Genomic DNA, 16,152 nt, shown 5'->3' with positions numbered 1-16,152 from the left:
GTGCATTTCCCTGTTTTCCTTTTTGTGTCTTAATCTGCAATAGAAAGATGCGCTGTCCGTTTACATTGGCCCGGTCGGGTTCTAGACCAAAGCTACACAAAGACCCTCGCTGCATTATTCAAGCAGCTGCGGATCAGTAAACCCGACTCAAGGGCCGAGGGCTGTGCATAGACCGTAGTGGGTTGCTCGGCTGCGCCGTCCAATACATGAGTAGGACAATGCTGCAGGCAGAAGCTAGGCCGTGTTAGTTGCCGACCTGTTGTTGTAGTGAAATCAATCTTGATGGGGCTTTTGGATGAAAGGCTACTGTCTGGGGAGTTTGAGGAACGGATGGGAAGGATACTTGAATTTTAAGTTTTTAACATGGTGCAAGGAAATAAAGCAAGAAAATGGTTTTATGTTGAATGTTTACTGGATACAACGGACAGCCCCAAATCAAAAATGACCCCGCCTAATATAATCCTAGCATATGCACAAAAGCGCGACAAAAGAACGAGCGCACCTTCTATCTGTGTTAATAGAATGGAGCTACAATAGGGCCTCGTTTCAGTAAAGCATGAAGGTCGGCGGCTTGGGCTTGCTTCCCCCGCAGTGCGGGGCCCGGACCCAAGTCTTGGTGATAGCGTCAGGGGCAGAATGCTGCTCAAGTAACATTCCTGTCTTCAATTGGATACTCCTGTAGAAGATATCTAAGAAGTTTAATGCAAACTGTTAATTAGAGTCAATACTGATGAATATAGAGTAATTACAAAACTACAAACTTTGAAGAGCTTCATTTCGTGGACGTGTTTCGTCGCTCTGCTGATTAAATGTACCTGGGCTGGTTTTTTCTACTAACACCACCCCCATCGTCTTGTATGCGTTGAACTGGCAGACATAACCGCTCTCGGTTGCTGGATGTTGGTTAGATCTGAGGACAGCTGTTTTGGAGAAGGAGAAGGATCCAAACAAGACTGGTAAGGAGCTTTGTCATCAACCCCGTCCTCCTCCCTCTTTCACAAGTTCCCTTTCATTTTACTTCCCAGAACAGCCCAGAATCCACACCGGTGGGAGAAAACACACCCAAACTAATAAAGCCGCGCAATTGATGCCAGGGTCAATGCCCAAGAGGAACCCTACGACGGTGAAATGGGTGCCCTCACACGAACCGACATAGGGCCACGGGAGCGCTGTGGGATCACTGAAACGTGGTACGCGCCGTCCCACAAGTACACTGAAGGCCTCAGTCGAGAACGGTTCAGCTCGAGGACGTCCGTTAACATGCTGGCTGTGTAAGATCCGGGGCTGGCCGAAATTAACCAGCAAAATCGCCGGCGCTTGGCAGAAGAGGGACTCTGGATAAAAGAGGGGGAAGCCAGGCTGGCTGCAGTGATGAGGCCGATGATGGGATGGAAGAAGGAGAGCGTTGAAAAGATATAGGATGGAACAATTCTTGTACGTGTGCAGCAGCTTACCCCAAGGACAGTGTTGCACATATATCTGTTACTCATAGCTCTCGGTCTCAACTCATCAATCATTACGTTTACAAATACACAAGTCGACTCTCAGATCCTCGCCGGCATTCAGTTTCTCAACGCCCTCCCAGCCCCGACAGGCCGCTCCTACTACTGCTGCTACTGCTCCCGCCGCCTGCCATCCCCGGCGGCCCAGCAGCCCCTACCAGCCTCTCCCGCGACTCACTCCCACGAACTTCGTACGTCCCCCGGACCCGGGAGGAGTCCCTACTCCCGCCGCTCGATGATCCGCCACCGATGCTGCCAGGCGCTGAGGGCCCAGGCCACAACGAGTCTGGGTCGTCGGGGCTGAAGCGTTGCGGCTGGAAGTGGGGCGGGACGTTGAGCGTTGCGCCACGATTCGCCGTGGTGATACTGTCGGGGGCCGTGGGCATGCCATCGCGTGCTGGAGCATGGGGATTGGTTACTGCTGCTGGCTGGGCCCAGTGTCTCCCGTGCTGGTCTCTGGAGTTGGAGACTTGGGTCATGTGTGTTTGGACAGGGACTGTATGCACCCGACTTGGGGGCTGCTGTTTGGGTTCGGGTGCCTTTTGGTCAAAGGTGTTGCCTCTCCTGGGCGCAGGGCTGGGCGTCTGCCGCTCGGAACGCGTGGGTAGCGTGCCGTGGTCGTTTGGTTGAGTGTTGCGTGGTGGCTGGATGATTCTTGGCGGCTGCGGGGTTGCATTTACTGCTTGTGAGGTTTGGGATCCTTGCCTTCCGCGATGAGGCTGTGTTGCTGGAGGAGGAGGAGGGAGTGGTGGTCCGGGGTCTGAGTTGTTGCGTTGGCTATGTGTATGGAGGGCACCTTGATGAGAGGGGACACTTGGTGTGGCTCGCTGGCTGCTGGGATTCTGAGGTGCACTCGTAGACTGCTGCACCAGGTTGGTAGTGCTCGAAGTCCTTGAGTTCATGGGCGGTGTTTGGGACATAGGTGCACCTTGAACCCATGTTTCATGTCCCTGGACGGTAGAGGAATTGTTTTGTGTGGCATGAGGTTGAGGATAGTTCCGACCGTATCGGTGCCTCTCAGTATTGGTCGACAGTGGCTCTGTTTGCCGTCTTGGAGGAGCACTGGCCGCCGGCGCCAGGGCTGTAGTCCCTCCAGGCCCTTGCACAGTGGAACCGGGTGAGTATAGGTCTTGTTGCCGACCATGCGCTATAGCAGCTGGAAGGGACTGAGTAGTGGGATGTCTAACGGGGCCGGGCATGTGCTGCGGGAGAGAAAACCTCGGGGAAGCTGCCGGATTCCCACCTTGCGGTAACGCATTCCCCGTCCATCTTTTTCGATCAGGGTCTGTAATCGTCATGCTCTGTTGTGACTTGTTTCTCCACAACATCTCGAGAGGCTTCAGCAAGAGATCGAGGCTGTATGAGAATTTATGGGTTAGCAGTTGTAATCAAGCAGATAGGTCGGGATGAGGACGAAAGAAAGTGGCGACTTACACTGGATGCTCAGAGCCATTGAGGCGATTCCTGCCAATCTTCTCGCGTATGTGCTTGTAGATGTAGAGAAATACGGTGACGCCAATGCTAATGATGCAATAGATCCAAACGTATCCAGTCAGAACATCGGCCGCGGAGCCCGAGTCGGTAGAGTTTGCAGTCGAGCTGCCTGCGGCGGCAGCATCAGTGGTCTCGGTGGCATTAGGGTTGGACCTCCAAAGCAAATCCAAAGGATGTTCGTCCCATTTGAAGATGGGCATGGCGAAGATGGTCTACCGAGATGATTAGCTGCTTTGCCACTCGCAAATACTCAATGTGGCCAAGTGGAACCAGAAAAAAAGACGGATGTGACGTACAGCAAATGTTGATGCGGGAAGAAAAAACATGCCCATAATGGCAATAACATAGCTATTCTCGGCAGATCTTGCGCTCTCCTTGGCCTCATTTCGCGCGGTTTGGGCTTGTTCTTGGGCTAGGCATGTTTGGATCTAATAGTGATTGGAGAGAATGTCTGTCAGCCTTGGAAGCTTGATCAGCGATACTCTTGAGCCAACTTACATGTGCCGCTTGTTGCGACATGAGCTCTACAGAGCTCCTGTTGGTGGTTTTGAGGTCCTCGAGATTGGTAAGGATGTCATCAAACTTCTCTTGATATCTCTGCGTCAAGACGTCTTTGACAACCGCTTGCCCACCAGTGTTGCCTGCGTCTTGGGCTGAAAAGCGTGGAAAGATCTGCCTCACCGCCTTCTCCAGATGACGCTTTGTACCAAGTATCTCGACCTCTACCTTATCGCAGTTTTTGCGGGCCTCGGAAATCTGTCGCAGCTGCTTGGTGTCGATGGAGGTGAGTTTAAGCTCGTCCTTGTCGGAATCGTACATATTGCTCAGCATTCCGTCAACTGCCTGGACAGCTTTGATGTAATTTTTGCACAAGAGTGCAAGTCTCTCGCGCATCAGCTCCGCCACCAGATACGTGGTGAATATCGGGTGGTGGATCATGCCGGCTGTGTTGGCGTTCCTCACTATCGTTTCCACCAAAGCCATCTGTGATGGCCTCAGGCCCAGGAATACAACGGTTGTAAGCTGCTCCGCTTCCAAGTGCGTGGAAGACATGGCAAACTTGTCCGGGTTGTAACTCTCGTCGTTCCAGTTATCCGACGTCATGGAAACATTCATCCACACCTTCTCGCCCGGATTGTCGGGAACTGGCTCTGCAGTCGACCAAATAAACATGCTTCTCCGTTGCAGCACTTCCATATTGAGAAAATGGTGTATCTTGAATCGTTTAGCAACTCTCGTCCAGCTCTGGAGGCTCAAAGGAAGCCGCCTCATCGAAACGTTCGCCTTTTCAACTTTGGACTGAGTGGTTTGCGGAGGTATCATCCTAAAACCAGTAGTGTTAGTCTGGAATAATTCGATATATCAGGGCGCCAGTTGTCAATCGCAAAGCAACTTACAATAGATGAAACTTAGGTGACCCCCCATGTCCATGTCTGTTTTCACCGCGGGAGGGTTCGGTATACTGCAGAAAGCAGTAGGCTTCAGTATTGATGTAGTTCAATCTTTGTTCCAAGATATGGCATCAGGGAATACCTGTATTTTATCCCAATCGCGATCGCAGCTGAGGTCTCTGGAGTGGATCAACTTTGTCGACTTGCAGCGGTGGCCAAGTTTGTAAGAATAGGTACACATGCCGCAAGAATAATACCCTCATCAATGGTCACTTACATCGTCGGAGAGATAAACATATCTGGAAGAGGCAAGGGCTGGCCCTTGTGCAGCGACACAATCAAACAATCTGATCTCTGAATCGTTTAACACGGGGTCGGAGTCTCGAGCCCAATCCATTTTCGCGTTTGTTGTATGTCGTGTTGATGGATAGAATCAGTTCCAAAAAAGAAAAAGAAAAAAGAAAACACTGGCCAAGACCTAAGATATTTATAAGAATATGAAGGAAAGCAGCCTGTCTTTAGTGTGCGGGCACGGTGGACTTGACATATAGCTGATGGCCCGCCATGGTAACACAATGTCAATAGTTGAGGGGCCCACTGATGGCCGTGAATACAAGATACTGCATGTTGGTCTGTAGAATATCGTTCCCCGCGCGCTTATTGAATCCGAAATTGAAGCCTTTATGTTTCCGATCCCACCCCCCCAAAAGTGGAAAAGTGGGACCAAGAATAGAAACCTTGCCTTCTATAGCAAGTACGTACCTCTCCTTGGCGAGCGGGTATTGACCTAAAGAGGCCATTCATCAATATTAATGCCAGGAGCCCGGTAGATACAGACCCAAGAGTTGATAGTTTGGCAGGCGGGTAGCTCATGTCACTCTGGTTTACCGCCGAAGGCAGCCGAGGGCGTTTGGTGTGGGTGGAGAGCTATTGATTGTCACTGCAACTCGAACAGACGCCAGACCTACACATGTTTTTTTACACTGTTGGGCGCCTAAAACATGCACCCGCCACCCTCGGGCCGGTCCAAAGCCTGGCCAACTGACCCCTGGTCCCAGCAGACCGTGACCACAATACAGACCAGGCCATGTACATTAAATGGCAACTGCTACAGTTAGTTCTTGTCTAGAATAGACAGTTGTAGCCGTTGCATGACACATGTAGGCAGACACCTTAATTTAGGTCTCAATTCAACGTTGCCGTGAAGTTGAACGGTCCCCTTCTCGCAGATTAGCGCCGCTGTGAGGTCGAACCCAAGTGAGATCGCCATGGCACACCAAATCGCTAGTTAGGTAGGAACAAAAACAAGCAAATAAACTTGTGCGGAGGCAATTTAACACATCTCCGCGATTCGGCAGTCAGACCAGTGATTTTGGTATGAAGAAGCCGGATGCCCATGCTAGGATAGTAGGTAAGGTAGCGAGGAATGGCAAAGAAATATAAGCAAGCACCCGCCTCTCGGAAATGGTAAACATCAAATTGCAAAAGGCAGAAAGAACAAGACTTCAATATACCTAGTTAAGAGATATACAGGAACAAAGCAGTCATATCAAAGTATTACATCATAAACACAACATGGACGGTATGCTACTAGCGAGATTATCTTGTGCTTGTTAACCTTCCCAACCTTAAAAAATCGACCAAACTATCCCAAATCCCCCTCTTTGCATATTGTGAAGATTGCCTGCGCCCACCATCGTCGTTGAACTCGTCGCTTTTTGTTTCTGGCCAGGGTGGCGGGTTACTAGGAGCGCGCTCCCATGCTTGCCAATTCTCTAACCACTCGATCTGCTCTGGCGTCATTTCTCTCGGTGTGTAGATGTTGTCGACTCGATCCGTTGAGACGCGCTGTCAAAGATGTCAAAATGAGCATTGTTAGTCGTGTGTTGATAATTTTCTTTGGTTTCTTGCACGTCGCTGCATCTTACCTTGATGTAAAAATCATCAAAAAGTAGTTTCAACATCTTGCTCATCACGTTCCTGTCGGTGTTGCCGAAGGTTTGCCTAGCCCAACCCATAGCATTCAATTCACGAATGTCGCGTTCTGGGACTTCATCATCGTCTGAAAAATCCATGATGGCCCTTTTTGTTTTTGTTTTTGTTGATCTTTTTGTTTTCAAGAGAGGATGGCGGTTGAAGCTCAACTCTTTTATCCGCTGTAGATTGATGTATGGAATGAGTTTGGTGAGCCTGGGAAGCTTGATAATCAATGGCGGGGAGAAGGAGTTGGGAGTACGAAGTAAGGTAACGTACGAAACTGCGTGACGGGGTGCAAAAGGCGGGAAGGCAAGGTAAATAAGTCCGGGGGTAGACCAAGGAGTGCGGTGCAACCACACCTCAATTTTTTCAGTCACTGGCTTTCGTTTCATCGGTACCATGCTATATGCGTCGTGAAATGGAGCGATCATATCCAATCAAGCAAGCAAGCTGGTGTAGGTTGCATCCGCTGATACCAGAAGCTGCTCGGCGCTTACAGCCAGGGCTTGAGGGGCCAGCACGCTATTGTGAGCCCCATGCACCGATGATCAGTCGCAGTGCTGTGCCCCATACAAAAGCCCACCTAAACGTGCACGTCAGCCAGTGACATCTCATGCTAGACGCCAGCGGCCAGCCACCAGCCGAGACTGTTACATACAGCAATGTCTTCCTTCATCTATCAATCTATCTTCCCATCCATCAACGATGCCTCAATGCAGGTTGGATCCCTTACATGATCTCCCCTCCCGCTCTGTCGCGACAATTTGGAATGCCACACATTCCGCAGCCCAGCACTCAAGGTATGCAATCTCAAAAACCCCAAAAAAAAATTAAAAATTTGGAGAGTTTGTATGCAGTATGCATGAAGAAAACAGTCTTCAAATTGAGGCCTCACCAAGCTCACGTATCTCAACCCCGTGTGGGAGGGAGTGTCTAGGCTAAATGACCCTGGCTTGCCTGGGTCTTTCGTTGGGTGGCGTGGTGGCGGTCGGACTCTAAGGTAACCGCCGCTAAAACCGGGCCAGTCCCGCCGCCGATACCATGTAAGCCTCACATTTGCCCAGGCGCGCGTTTACTCTATTCGAGGTCACAACGAGTCGGCGCCTGTAGAAAAAGTCGGGACATGTGTACAAAGTTAAACTTGGTATTCAGCAGAATCTAGGCGCCAACGTGAACCCTATATATATAGTCTGGATACACCTCAGCTCGCATCCATGAAGCACAGCACTACGTGGTACACAGCCCATCCTGACAATACCAAGCCGCTGCCCGGCTGACATGGGTCGATCTGTACCACGGATGGAGGCAAAAAGAACAGCCCCTTGCCACCGTATGTGTATACGGTGGGCCTTTACCAACCTAACTGTCCGTGGGGAGGTTCAAATACCTACCGCAAAGTAAATTTATTTTTTCTGCAAAAAAACTATTACCAAAATCGGGAACACCCGCAAGGCCCACAGCGCTGTGCTAACTGTTCAGGGATGGGGAATTTTACCCTTACCACCATAGTACACCGGAAAGCGTGCCATAGTTAGCACCCAAGGAACTTTTGGACGGTTGCCCGCGGTTATAAATTTTCTGGGTCGTGATTTAATGAGGCTTCGGCGCCAAATCTGTGTAGGACGTTGATGGGGTTCTCATTGGGTTGAAGCGCCAAAAGGAATCCCATCGGCAATTGGACAATGAGAAAACAACAAACCTTGAACCAAAGGCTCATAATCAGTGGAGAGCTCTCTGACCTTAACTGCTGGCCAACACTGAGGGGTCGGGAGCTCCACTGTATTTACAGTACTCAGTACCTAGGCACGTAGGATTAGTTAGGTAGCCCACCCTTACCAGCATCGGGTATTAAAGGCGAAACACAGCCACGTTCGAATCTGTTGACCTAAGAAATTTCGGTTGCGGTTCAATCGACGAGAGACAAGAAAAGGTCGCCACCCTTAATAAGTTGCGTAAGCTGCTATTACTTGTACTACAGCACTATGCACACCCTGTGAATACTGTTGCATCTCAAGCGCACGCCAACCTAGAGTGAATGTTAAAAGGCAGACAAGCTACCGTTTCAATCGCTGTGACCAATACAAGGAACAACCCGCACCTAAACTCAAGATTTCAAAGGAGGCCGGCACGGCTTTGCTCAGAAGGGAAATTTCGCAATATAGTTACAGGATTTTTGCATGTGTTGATCGTGCACAAAGCTGTGGTAGACACTTCTGCCGAATTCTTCGCGTTGTGTCACGCAAAAATTAAGCGCCGACGCGAATCCGACAGTCTGGGTAGGCCTTGGGAGGCGCCCCTGAGCACAACGTCGTGTCATCATCCATCCATCAGCAATGTAGACAGACAGCGGGGTGCTTACCCAAGTTAAGAGGAGAAAAACAAGCCTGCAGGTTGGAAATTGGTGCAGGCGCCCACCTTTTTCTTTTATTGGCCTTTTCGCTGAGATTAAAAATGGACTTTTGGATTGGCGCATTTTGAAATTGAGGCGTATCGTCAACAATCTTTTGCTCAATTCAGCAAATGTTGTTTTCGTGCGTGAGTTTGGCTATCGTGCCCATATCCCCTTGTCAATGGGCCTGCTAGGCTGTCCGAAATCATGGGCCCCTCAGGTGACCACATTGGGTTCAACCATCATGTGAGTCTTAACTACCTCAATAAACACGTGTTTGTGAAATAAAGAGTACTAGAATCGCTGCTTTTTTAATTGACTTTTTTTAACTCCTTTTTTCATGCCAAATCCACCAGGGGTTTTATTTTGGTGCGACATCCCAACGTAGCCGCAGAAAGTTTTGTGCCAACCAGCTAAGGATCGGGCTTTCGTACGAGTCGGACGATCATCTTTGGAGCTAAATTGGAACGTCCCACGGCGCGTCATGCCTAGATGTAGAGGATCTTGTGGACATCTTTGTGAGACTCGATGCCCCGACGACCGATGTGCTCCTCCGTGCTGCGGTAGCACGAAGCTAAACAAACACGTTTGTGGCATGTGTCACCAGAGCTTATTTCAACCTCAGAATCTGTTAATCGCAATCCAAGAACTTCCCATCAAGATGATAGCGAGGTTCCTGGTCATAGACTTGATTGCCTTACGAGGTAGCAGTCGTTCCAAATTTTACTGGATAAGCCACGGTACATTACCTATTCAGAGTACATAGACAGGGGTCATTATAAATGCTCCTCACGATATCCTGATCGCAAGCAAAAAAATTCCCATTGCTTCCAGAACTTTATTCAAACCTAGGTGCAGCTCAGGCGGCTAGAAAAGAATATGGACGAGCTGAGCTAACCAGTATATGGATGCTATTGACGAAGGAACACCAGGTAGATCATACTGGTAAGGCATATCTACGGAACATGTGGGGGAATGTACTCAATCCTGCGGTTTCTTTTTTTTTTTTTTTTTAATCACCGCTTGCCCGTCAATTGGTGACGGGTACCCTGCCGCTGCATCACACCCGGACTGAGCCGCCGCAATGCCATAGGGCACTGTTCAGTCAGTGATGCATTACCAACACGGTAACACCCTTGGCCGCAGGCGTTTGCGCGACTTCAATCACCAACAAACCTAGGCGCGTTGAATGCACGCAGAAACGGGCGCAGGCTGGACAGGCACCAGTCTCGCTTCTGTGGGTGGGTGGAACCTATCGTTGTTGTTGTTGTTGTTGTTGTTGTTGGGGATACATTCTTGGCAGTGGGTGCAATCCATGCTTGCAGGTGGCCTCGACTGTCTACTGGTCGTGCTAGGGTCTTAATCCCTACACCTCGATGCACCTTTGCCGCCCTGCGACATGGAGGAGACGGATGTGCAGCAGAGCGAGGAGGCATGAATCTGCAGTGGCCGTCCGGTCGACCAATATCGTTCCGTCTGCCACGCAAGGTGGTCGATAAGCCGCCTTGGAAGATGCCGTTGTGCTTGTCTCCCAGTCGAAGTGTGCAGTAGCCAAAGCCTGGCCACTTTCTCCACATGCGTTCCGCAACTGTTCCAGTCACAATTTGCGAAATCGATACTCATAGCGGGGGCACCGAAGCGGATTTCATAACCTTGGAGTTTTTTCCTACCAGCTCCATAATCTTTCTCTTGTCGAGTCATTTTTGTTATGTACATGTCTGCTTTAATATAAGAATAAGATACACATTCTTCGATATTGTTCTCTTGATTTATTGTAATCTCGAGATGGAATGGCCTCTTCACAAAACCCCATTCATTTCTCCTCTAGAAAAGTCTTTGGCATTCTTGCCCTCTGCAAAGGGATGTCACTGTCGGATGATTCGGGTGGTGGGCAATGTATGTTTAATCCAGCCAAACCTCAAGCTACCACTCCATCCCTCCCAATAACATTTGACGTTTAGCGCAAGTTCCCGCAACTCTTACAAAACTATATAACTCAGGTTGCTGACACTATGATATGGAATATCATCCTAGCATGTCGAACGTATTGATCTCGATACCCCTGACGATTGGGACCATGCCTCGTTACTTATTAATGAGTCTGGCCCTGGGCTGAACATCATGCAAGTCACGCGCGTCTCTATCAACCACCAGCTAGAAACGAATACTCAACTGACTTAATTACTAGAATGATGCCTTCGTTCTCCGATACTAATATGTGGCGGTTGCCGATTCGGGAAGATCAATGGGTCAAACTCATTGAAAGGTTACGCCTACCACACATATTTTGCCTCAAGAATCTGGTGAAACAATTGCCCAGCATCACCTGTTTCACCTGCCCTGATCCCTCCTACGCGGACGAGAAGCTCTTCATGTCCATGGCTACGACCTCGGCTGGCTATATTGACGTCCCCGGTGGCTGGCAACAGTTGGGCATGTGCTCAAGCCACTGGGTTTCCAGGGAATTAACCCACGGCCTCTTCGCCTCACTTGACGAGGAGCAGATGAACAAGGTAGAGGAGCTTTTGCAGAGCGCCGTATCGGAAGGGGTTGTTGGACACCCCTGCCTCGCTCTGGGCATCGGCATGGAGCTGATGCTGCGACGCCTGATCCGGCTCGAGCGTAATCTCCTCAAAAGATCTACAGATATGCAATTCTCACTTCGCAAGTTCTCCCCTCAAAACATGACGCGCCACAACTACCTAGACACAGAGTACCTGGACTGGGTCTACAAGGTTCGGCAGCACAGCGACATGGTCCTGCAGGAGATTGCGGCGACGAAACGACACCTGACCCAAGCCATGAAGCGTTCTTCCCCGGCTGCGTGGGGTGGCGAAGCTGGCTTCAGAGATCGGGTGGTAGACACTCGTTTCAGTCATCGGTTCGAAGATATACTGATCGAGCTGGACGACTTGAGCAGTAGGGTCCAGTCCTCGTTAAACTACCTGGTGCAGCAGGTCACCAAAGTTTGTTTCCCGAGTTTTGCCTTTGCACTTCAATGTTTTGACTACACTTGAAGAACCCTGATTTCCTAACATGCTTTTTTTTCAGGTGAATTCACTGTTTACGCAACACGAAGCTATGTCTAGCGGCATGGCTGCTGAAAATGGCAGGCGAATCGCCTTCATGGCCATTCTCTACCTTCCCATCTCTGCCATTGCTGTAAGTGCTCATTGATCAGTCGCGCCAATCCCGCAATGAGAACATCAACTGGGATATCTCCGGAAAATAACTCTCTCGCATCGCCCAGGCCATTTTCGCCATGCCCATTTTCAAATTCGAAAATGACTGGAGGGACATATACCTGCGTCCTGTAACACCATCCAAAGACGATGAAGCTTCAGGTACAGTACCAGTCGTTTCAGGCTACATATGGCACTACATTGTGATCTCGATGGTTTTGACTGGCATCACTACCGCAATCCTGCTTTTTGGACATCGTTTGAAGCGTCGACAGGACAAGACGACTGAGGGGATCGCTCTAGGAGCTGTTAAAGCTGGCCCGTAAGCGTATTACCACCAACGACATCGGTAGTACAATCTAGGTTGATTTAATGGGTGTCTGCTAATCAAATAACTTGTATAGAAACAACTCAACGGCACTGACTATCGCCCAGAATTCACAAAATGCAAACGGTTATTGGAGCATTGTTTGAAGAAGGGCGTGAAACATACCGACCCACATGCTTTATAGACTGGGGACATTTTCTCACTAGATTACATCTGAGCAACGGAGCTTTGAACGAAATAAGTTTCAGTATGATCGGCGCAAGTATGAGAGGAAATGTGAACAAAGTAAATTTCAATTGAATTTGTGGAAACTTCGTTGACCCCCTCCGGCATGTAACCTTCTTGAGTCCCTTTAAAGGTTAGATAACCATTGTTCGGACACAAAATCAAAGGTCAGCGGCTTGGAGGTCGCTACCCCATACTTTTTTGAAAAAGAAAAAGCAAATGGAGAAAAGAGTACAAAAAAGTGAACAAAAGCCAAGACAGGATGAAAGGAAAAAGAAAAAAAGAAAACAAACTCCACTATTAATTAAATCCGGACACCCCGTACCCAGTAGCCTTGCCTGGGAGGAAAGTTAAAATCAGGTTTAACTGTGCAGTCAGTATTGCAATTAAACGTCCACCCAGCAATTATGAACGGCGTGTTCCACTCGTGTTTGGCCGATCCAAGGGGTTTGTTCCCTTTGCCCATCTCAACTTTGCACCACTGTTTTATGTGATGTTCAGGTGCCTTCTCCCGATGTGCGACTGGCGAGTCCCAGTAATCTGAATTCCGGCCATGTTCGTGATAATTATAATCATGATAACCTGCCCGGCGTTCAATGACGTTGCCAGTACCTTGTTTAGATGTGCGGCCAGGGGAGCCGGATTTGACGTTTCTATGACTATTCGGGCCAGAATTGGCAGGATCGGTAGCGAGTTGGACAGGTGCATTGACGGGTGTGGTGGCAGAGACAAGGCCGGTCACGGTGGTGACAGCGGTCAAAATAGTTGCGACTTTCATTGTGGACAAAGATTGGAATGAAATGAGTGTGATTTGACAATGACTCTTTTGTTGAAATGTTTCCCCTATCGACAATGGGGTGCGCAAAACAATTGTAAAGAATGCGATTGAACGCGGGCGGATACCAGACCAAGCGACGAGACAGTAGTCGAGGGTGGCTATTTGCCTGGGCTATATACATACAGGAGTCGTCAGAGAAAGAAAAAGAAATCAGACAGCCATGCAGTGAAACGCAGGAATATGTCGATCACTAGGTAGGAAAGGGTAAAACTTGGTCTATATTTGGAACGTTCCCTCCTACGCATTATAGAGTCAATTTCTGCTACTACGTAGACAAGTGCGGGATCTTAATGCCGGCTTTCAATGCTCATATTTGTTTTGTGGACCAATGGGCTTACTACCCACCCAGTTACCTACGCGAAGTTCTTTTTTTTGAATGAATTTATACTAAAAAGGACCACCAGCTTCCATTATGGGTGTGGCTATTCGACCAGTAAAAATCGCTAGAAAAAACGTAAATAGGTACCTTTACAGTCCTATTATGGAAGGGACAAATTTGTCTAGCACAAACCTAAGCTTGAAAGTGTGGCAGCAACCACCTAGGTGCATTTGTATCGTTTTTATTTGCAACGTAAAAAAACAATTGCGCGTAGACGCGATTATCGAAAAATATATTCGAAATCAAATCGCAATTTTTCGATCGCTTTATACACGCGCAATTTTTTTTTTTTTTTTTTTAGTTGCAAACAAACGCGATGCAAAAAAAGTAAATAGTCCCAATCACAAGTGGTGCGAATTTCCAACTGTGATTTGTCACAGTTGTCCCGTAGAATAATAGCACTGGAGGGGTTAGCACCCGTCATTATAGTGTGGCTATTTGCTGGATGATTGAGATGATGGCTAACGAGCTCTGACTTGGTCATTTGATGATAAATTCGTATGCTATTGCTTGTTATCTGCGCCGAATTTGGACCACCGCATCCCTGACATCTACCACGTGATTCGCCCCGCTTTTGTTCAGGCTGTTCAGGCAAAATTCACCCGCGCTCAGGCTATGTTTATCCTTACTCAGTTGTGGCTCGCCTTGTTCAGGGGCTGTTCAGGCTACTTAGGCGTTGTTCAATGTGTTTAGTGTGTTTAATCGCTGTTCAGTCGCTATTCAGTCGCTGTTCAGGCTGCTTAGGCTGTTCAGGCGTTATTTAGTGTGTTTAATCGCTGCTTAGTCGCTGTTTAGGCTGCTCAGGCGTTATTTACTTTTATTTAGTTGTAATTTAGTTAATATTCCTTTTTTGGTAATTTAATAGTTTCTGCAATTAAATAATACGTTAATCCCTAATTTTGACTTTCTAAAATTAGGACGAATATTTGTTTCCATTATATCCCCAAACTAATTTTTTGAAAAAATGTCGATTAATAATGGTCTTTAAAAATGGTAAAATATTCCAAAATAAGTCCAAAATTAAAATATTTTATTTCTGGTTTATTAACATTTTTTTTTTTTTTGATAAAATTTTTTCGGAAATTCTTTTGGTTAAAAATAAATTCTTGGTTGAAAAATCCAATATTTTAACGGAAAATAACGCAAAAAGTAGCCAGTAAAATATTGCGTATGGTTAAAATTTATTTTAAAGCGTTTTATATATTACCTGGTTATAATAAACTTTTTTACGTAAATTTACCTAAAAACCGAGGCGGATATGCCATACCAAGCCGAGGTAATTTTAACCGATATTTAAGCCCGATCCGAGGCAGGATGAGATTAATAAAATAGGCCATTTCCGGTTACAAACTATAATATAAAAAAAGAAATACAGGTATAATTGATTGGTAATGTATTATATTTTTAATTTTATTAGGTTTTTTGACGGATATGTATTAGATTGTTGGAAATGCCCGATATTTTGTTACGTAAAAATAATAAAAATATTTAAAAGCAGTATAATTTTCGTTTTTATGGCGTAAAATTTACGATTATATATATAGCCAAATGCCCATTATTTTTGGCAAATATGGACCCAAAATATTTTAAGGCATATTTTTTTTATAATATCGACCTATAAGGTAACCAGGTATAATTTCCCCTGGCCTGTAAGTTGTATATAACCGCTTATTTATTTTTTTATATTTGTTAAATTTTTTTTTTATTAATGGTTTTAATACGAAATTTTTAAATATTGCGAATTTTCGTATTTTAATTTTCCAATTTTCTAATAATTTTACCAAAATTTTTTTCGTTTTACTAACCATTTTTATTATTATTATTATATTTTTTAACGTCGTTTTTTACAAATAATAGCAAAATTATCCATTTTTTTTTAAAAATTAAAATTATAGCAATTTATTATTATGGGTATTAAAAGATAAAAAACATACGGGGAAGTTGTAATGGAACGTATTTTAACAAACGGGTTTCCAACTAATTTTTCGCAAATTAATGCCAATTAATTACGCAGAAAATTTCGTAATAAAATTAAAAAATATTATAACGACGCGTTTATTATATAGTTTTGGTAAATAAGTTACTTAATTATACCAAAGTACCTAAAATTAAATAAAATTTTGTTTTAGTTATGTATAGTTAAAAGGATTTTCGGACCCCAAAGATATGCGAGTTATAAAATATTTCGTTAAAGTATTGGCTTTGGGGAAAAAGGGTAAATTTAATAAAATTTATAGGCTATTAACAATTGATAATTTAAGATGTTTTACGCGTTATTTTTACAATACGTGGGAACGATATTATAAAGCACGTATACCACTAAAAATAAAGTATTTAATAATATATGTAAATATTTTTTTAATCCTTTATTAAATATATCGTTCCTTTTTTAAAATATTAGAAAAAGATTTGTTAATATAAATAAAATATTAATATTTGTAAACAAT

At 46.2% G+C, this 16,152-nt stretch overlaps 4 protein-coding genes across 4 annotated transcripts; 2 read left to right on the top strand and 2 right to left on the bottom strand.

Moving 5' to 3' along the window:
- Positions 1-1,570: 1,570 nt before the first annotated feature.
- Positions 1,571-4,784, bottom strand: PgNI_06650 (uncharacterized protein; the record flags this gene model as incomplete). Its single annotated transcript, XM_031126671.1, has 6 exons — positions 1,571-2,858; positions 2,937-3,208; positions 3,293-3,424; positions 3,495-4,320; positions 4,394-4,458; positions 4,665-4,784. The coding sequence occupies 6 exons, from the start codon at positions 4,782-4,784 to the stop codon at positions 1,571-1,573; spliced, it is 2,703 nt and encodes a 900-aa protein (XP_030981813.1).
- A 995-nt stretch (positions 4,785-5,779) lies between these two features.
- On the bottom strand, positions 5,780-6,654 carry PgNI_06649 (uncharacterized protein). Its single transcript, XM_031126670.1, has 2 exons — positions 6,316-6,654; positions 5,780-6,235 (listed from the first exon to the last, which is right to left on the bottom strand). The coding sequence occupies exons 1-2, from the start codon at positions 6,460-6,462 to the stop codon at positions 5,987-5,989; spliced, it is 396 nt and encodes a 131-aa protein (XP_030981953.1). The 5' UTR covers positions 6,463-6,654; the 3' UTR covers positions 5,780-5,986.
- A 701-nt stretch (positions 6,655-7,355) lies between these two features.
- On the top strand, positions 7,356-7,765 carry PgNI_06648 (uncharacterized protein; the record flags this gene model as incomplete). Its single annotated transcript, XM_031126669.1, has 2 exons — positions 7,356-7,407; positions 7,527-7,765. Exon 2 carries the CDS (start codon positions 7,643-7,645, stop codon positions 7,763-7,765), a length of 123 nt encoding a protein of 40 aa, XP_030982647.1. The 5' UTR covers positions 7,356-7,407; positions 7,527-7,642.
- A 2,704-nt stretch (positions 7,766-10,469) lies between these two features.
- Positions 10,470-12,521, top strand: PgNI_06647 (uncharacterized protein). Its single transcript, XM_031126668.1, has 6 exons — positions 10,470-10,649; positions 10,788-10,876; positions 10,942-11,719; positions 11,805-11,915; positions 12,004-12,257; positions 12,340-12,521. The coding sequence occupies exons 1-6, from the start codon at positions 10,539-10,541 to the stop codon at positions 12,407-12,409; spliced, it is 1,413 nt and encodes a 470-aa protein (XP_030982233.1). The 5' UTR covers positions 10,470-10,538; the 3' UTR covers positions 12,410-12,521.
- Positions 12,522-16,152: the final 3,631 nt, after the last annotated feature.

The sequence above is a fragment of the Pyricularia grisea genome, chromosome I, assembly GCF_004355905.1.
Source record: "Pyricularia grisea strain NI907 chromosome I, whole genome shotgun sequence".
NCBI lineage: Eukaryota > Fungi > Ascomycota > Sordariomycetes > Magnaporthales > Pyriculariaceae > Pyricularia > Pyricularia grisea.
The sequence above is the reverse complement of the archived record's forward strand: the minus strand, read 5'-3'. Positions and strand labels throughout refer to the sequence as shown.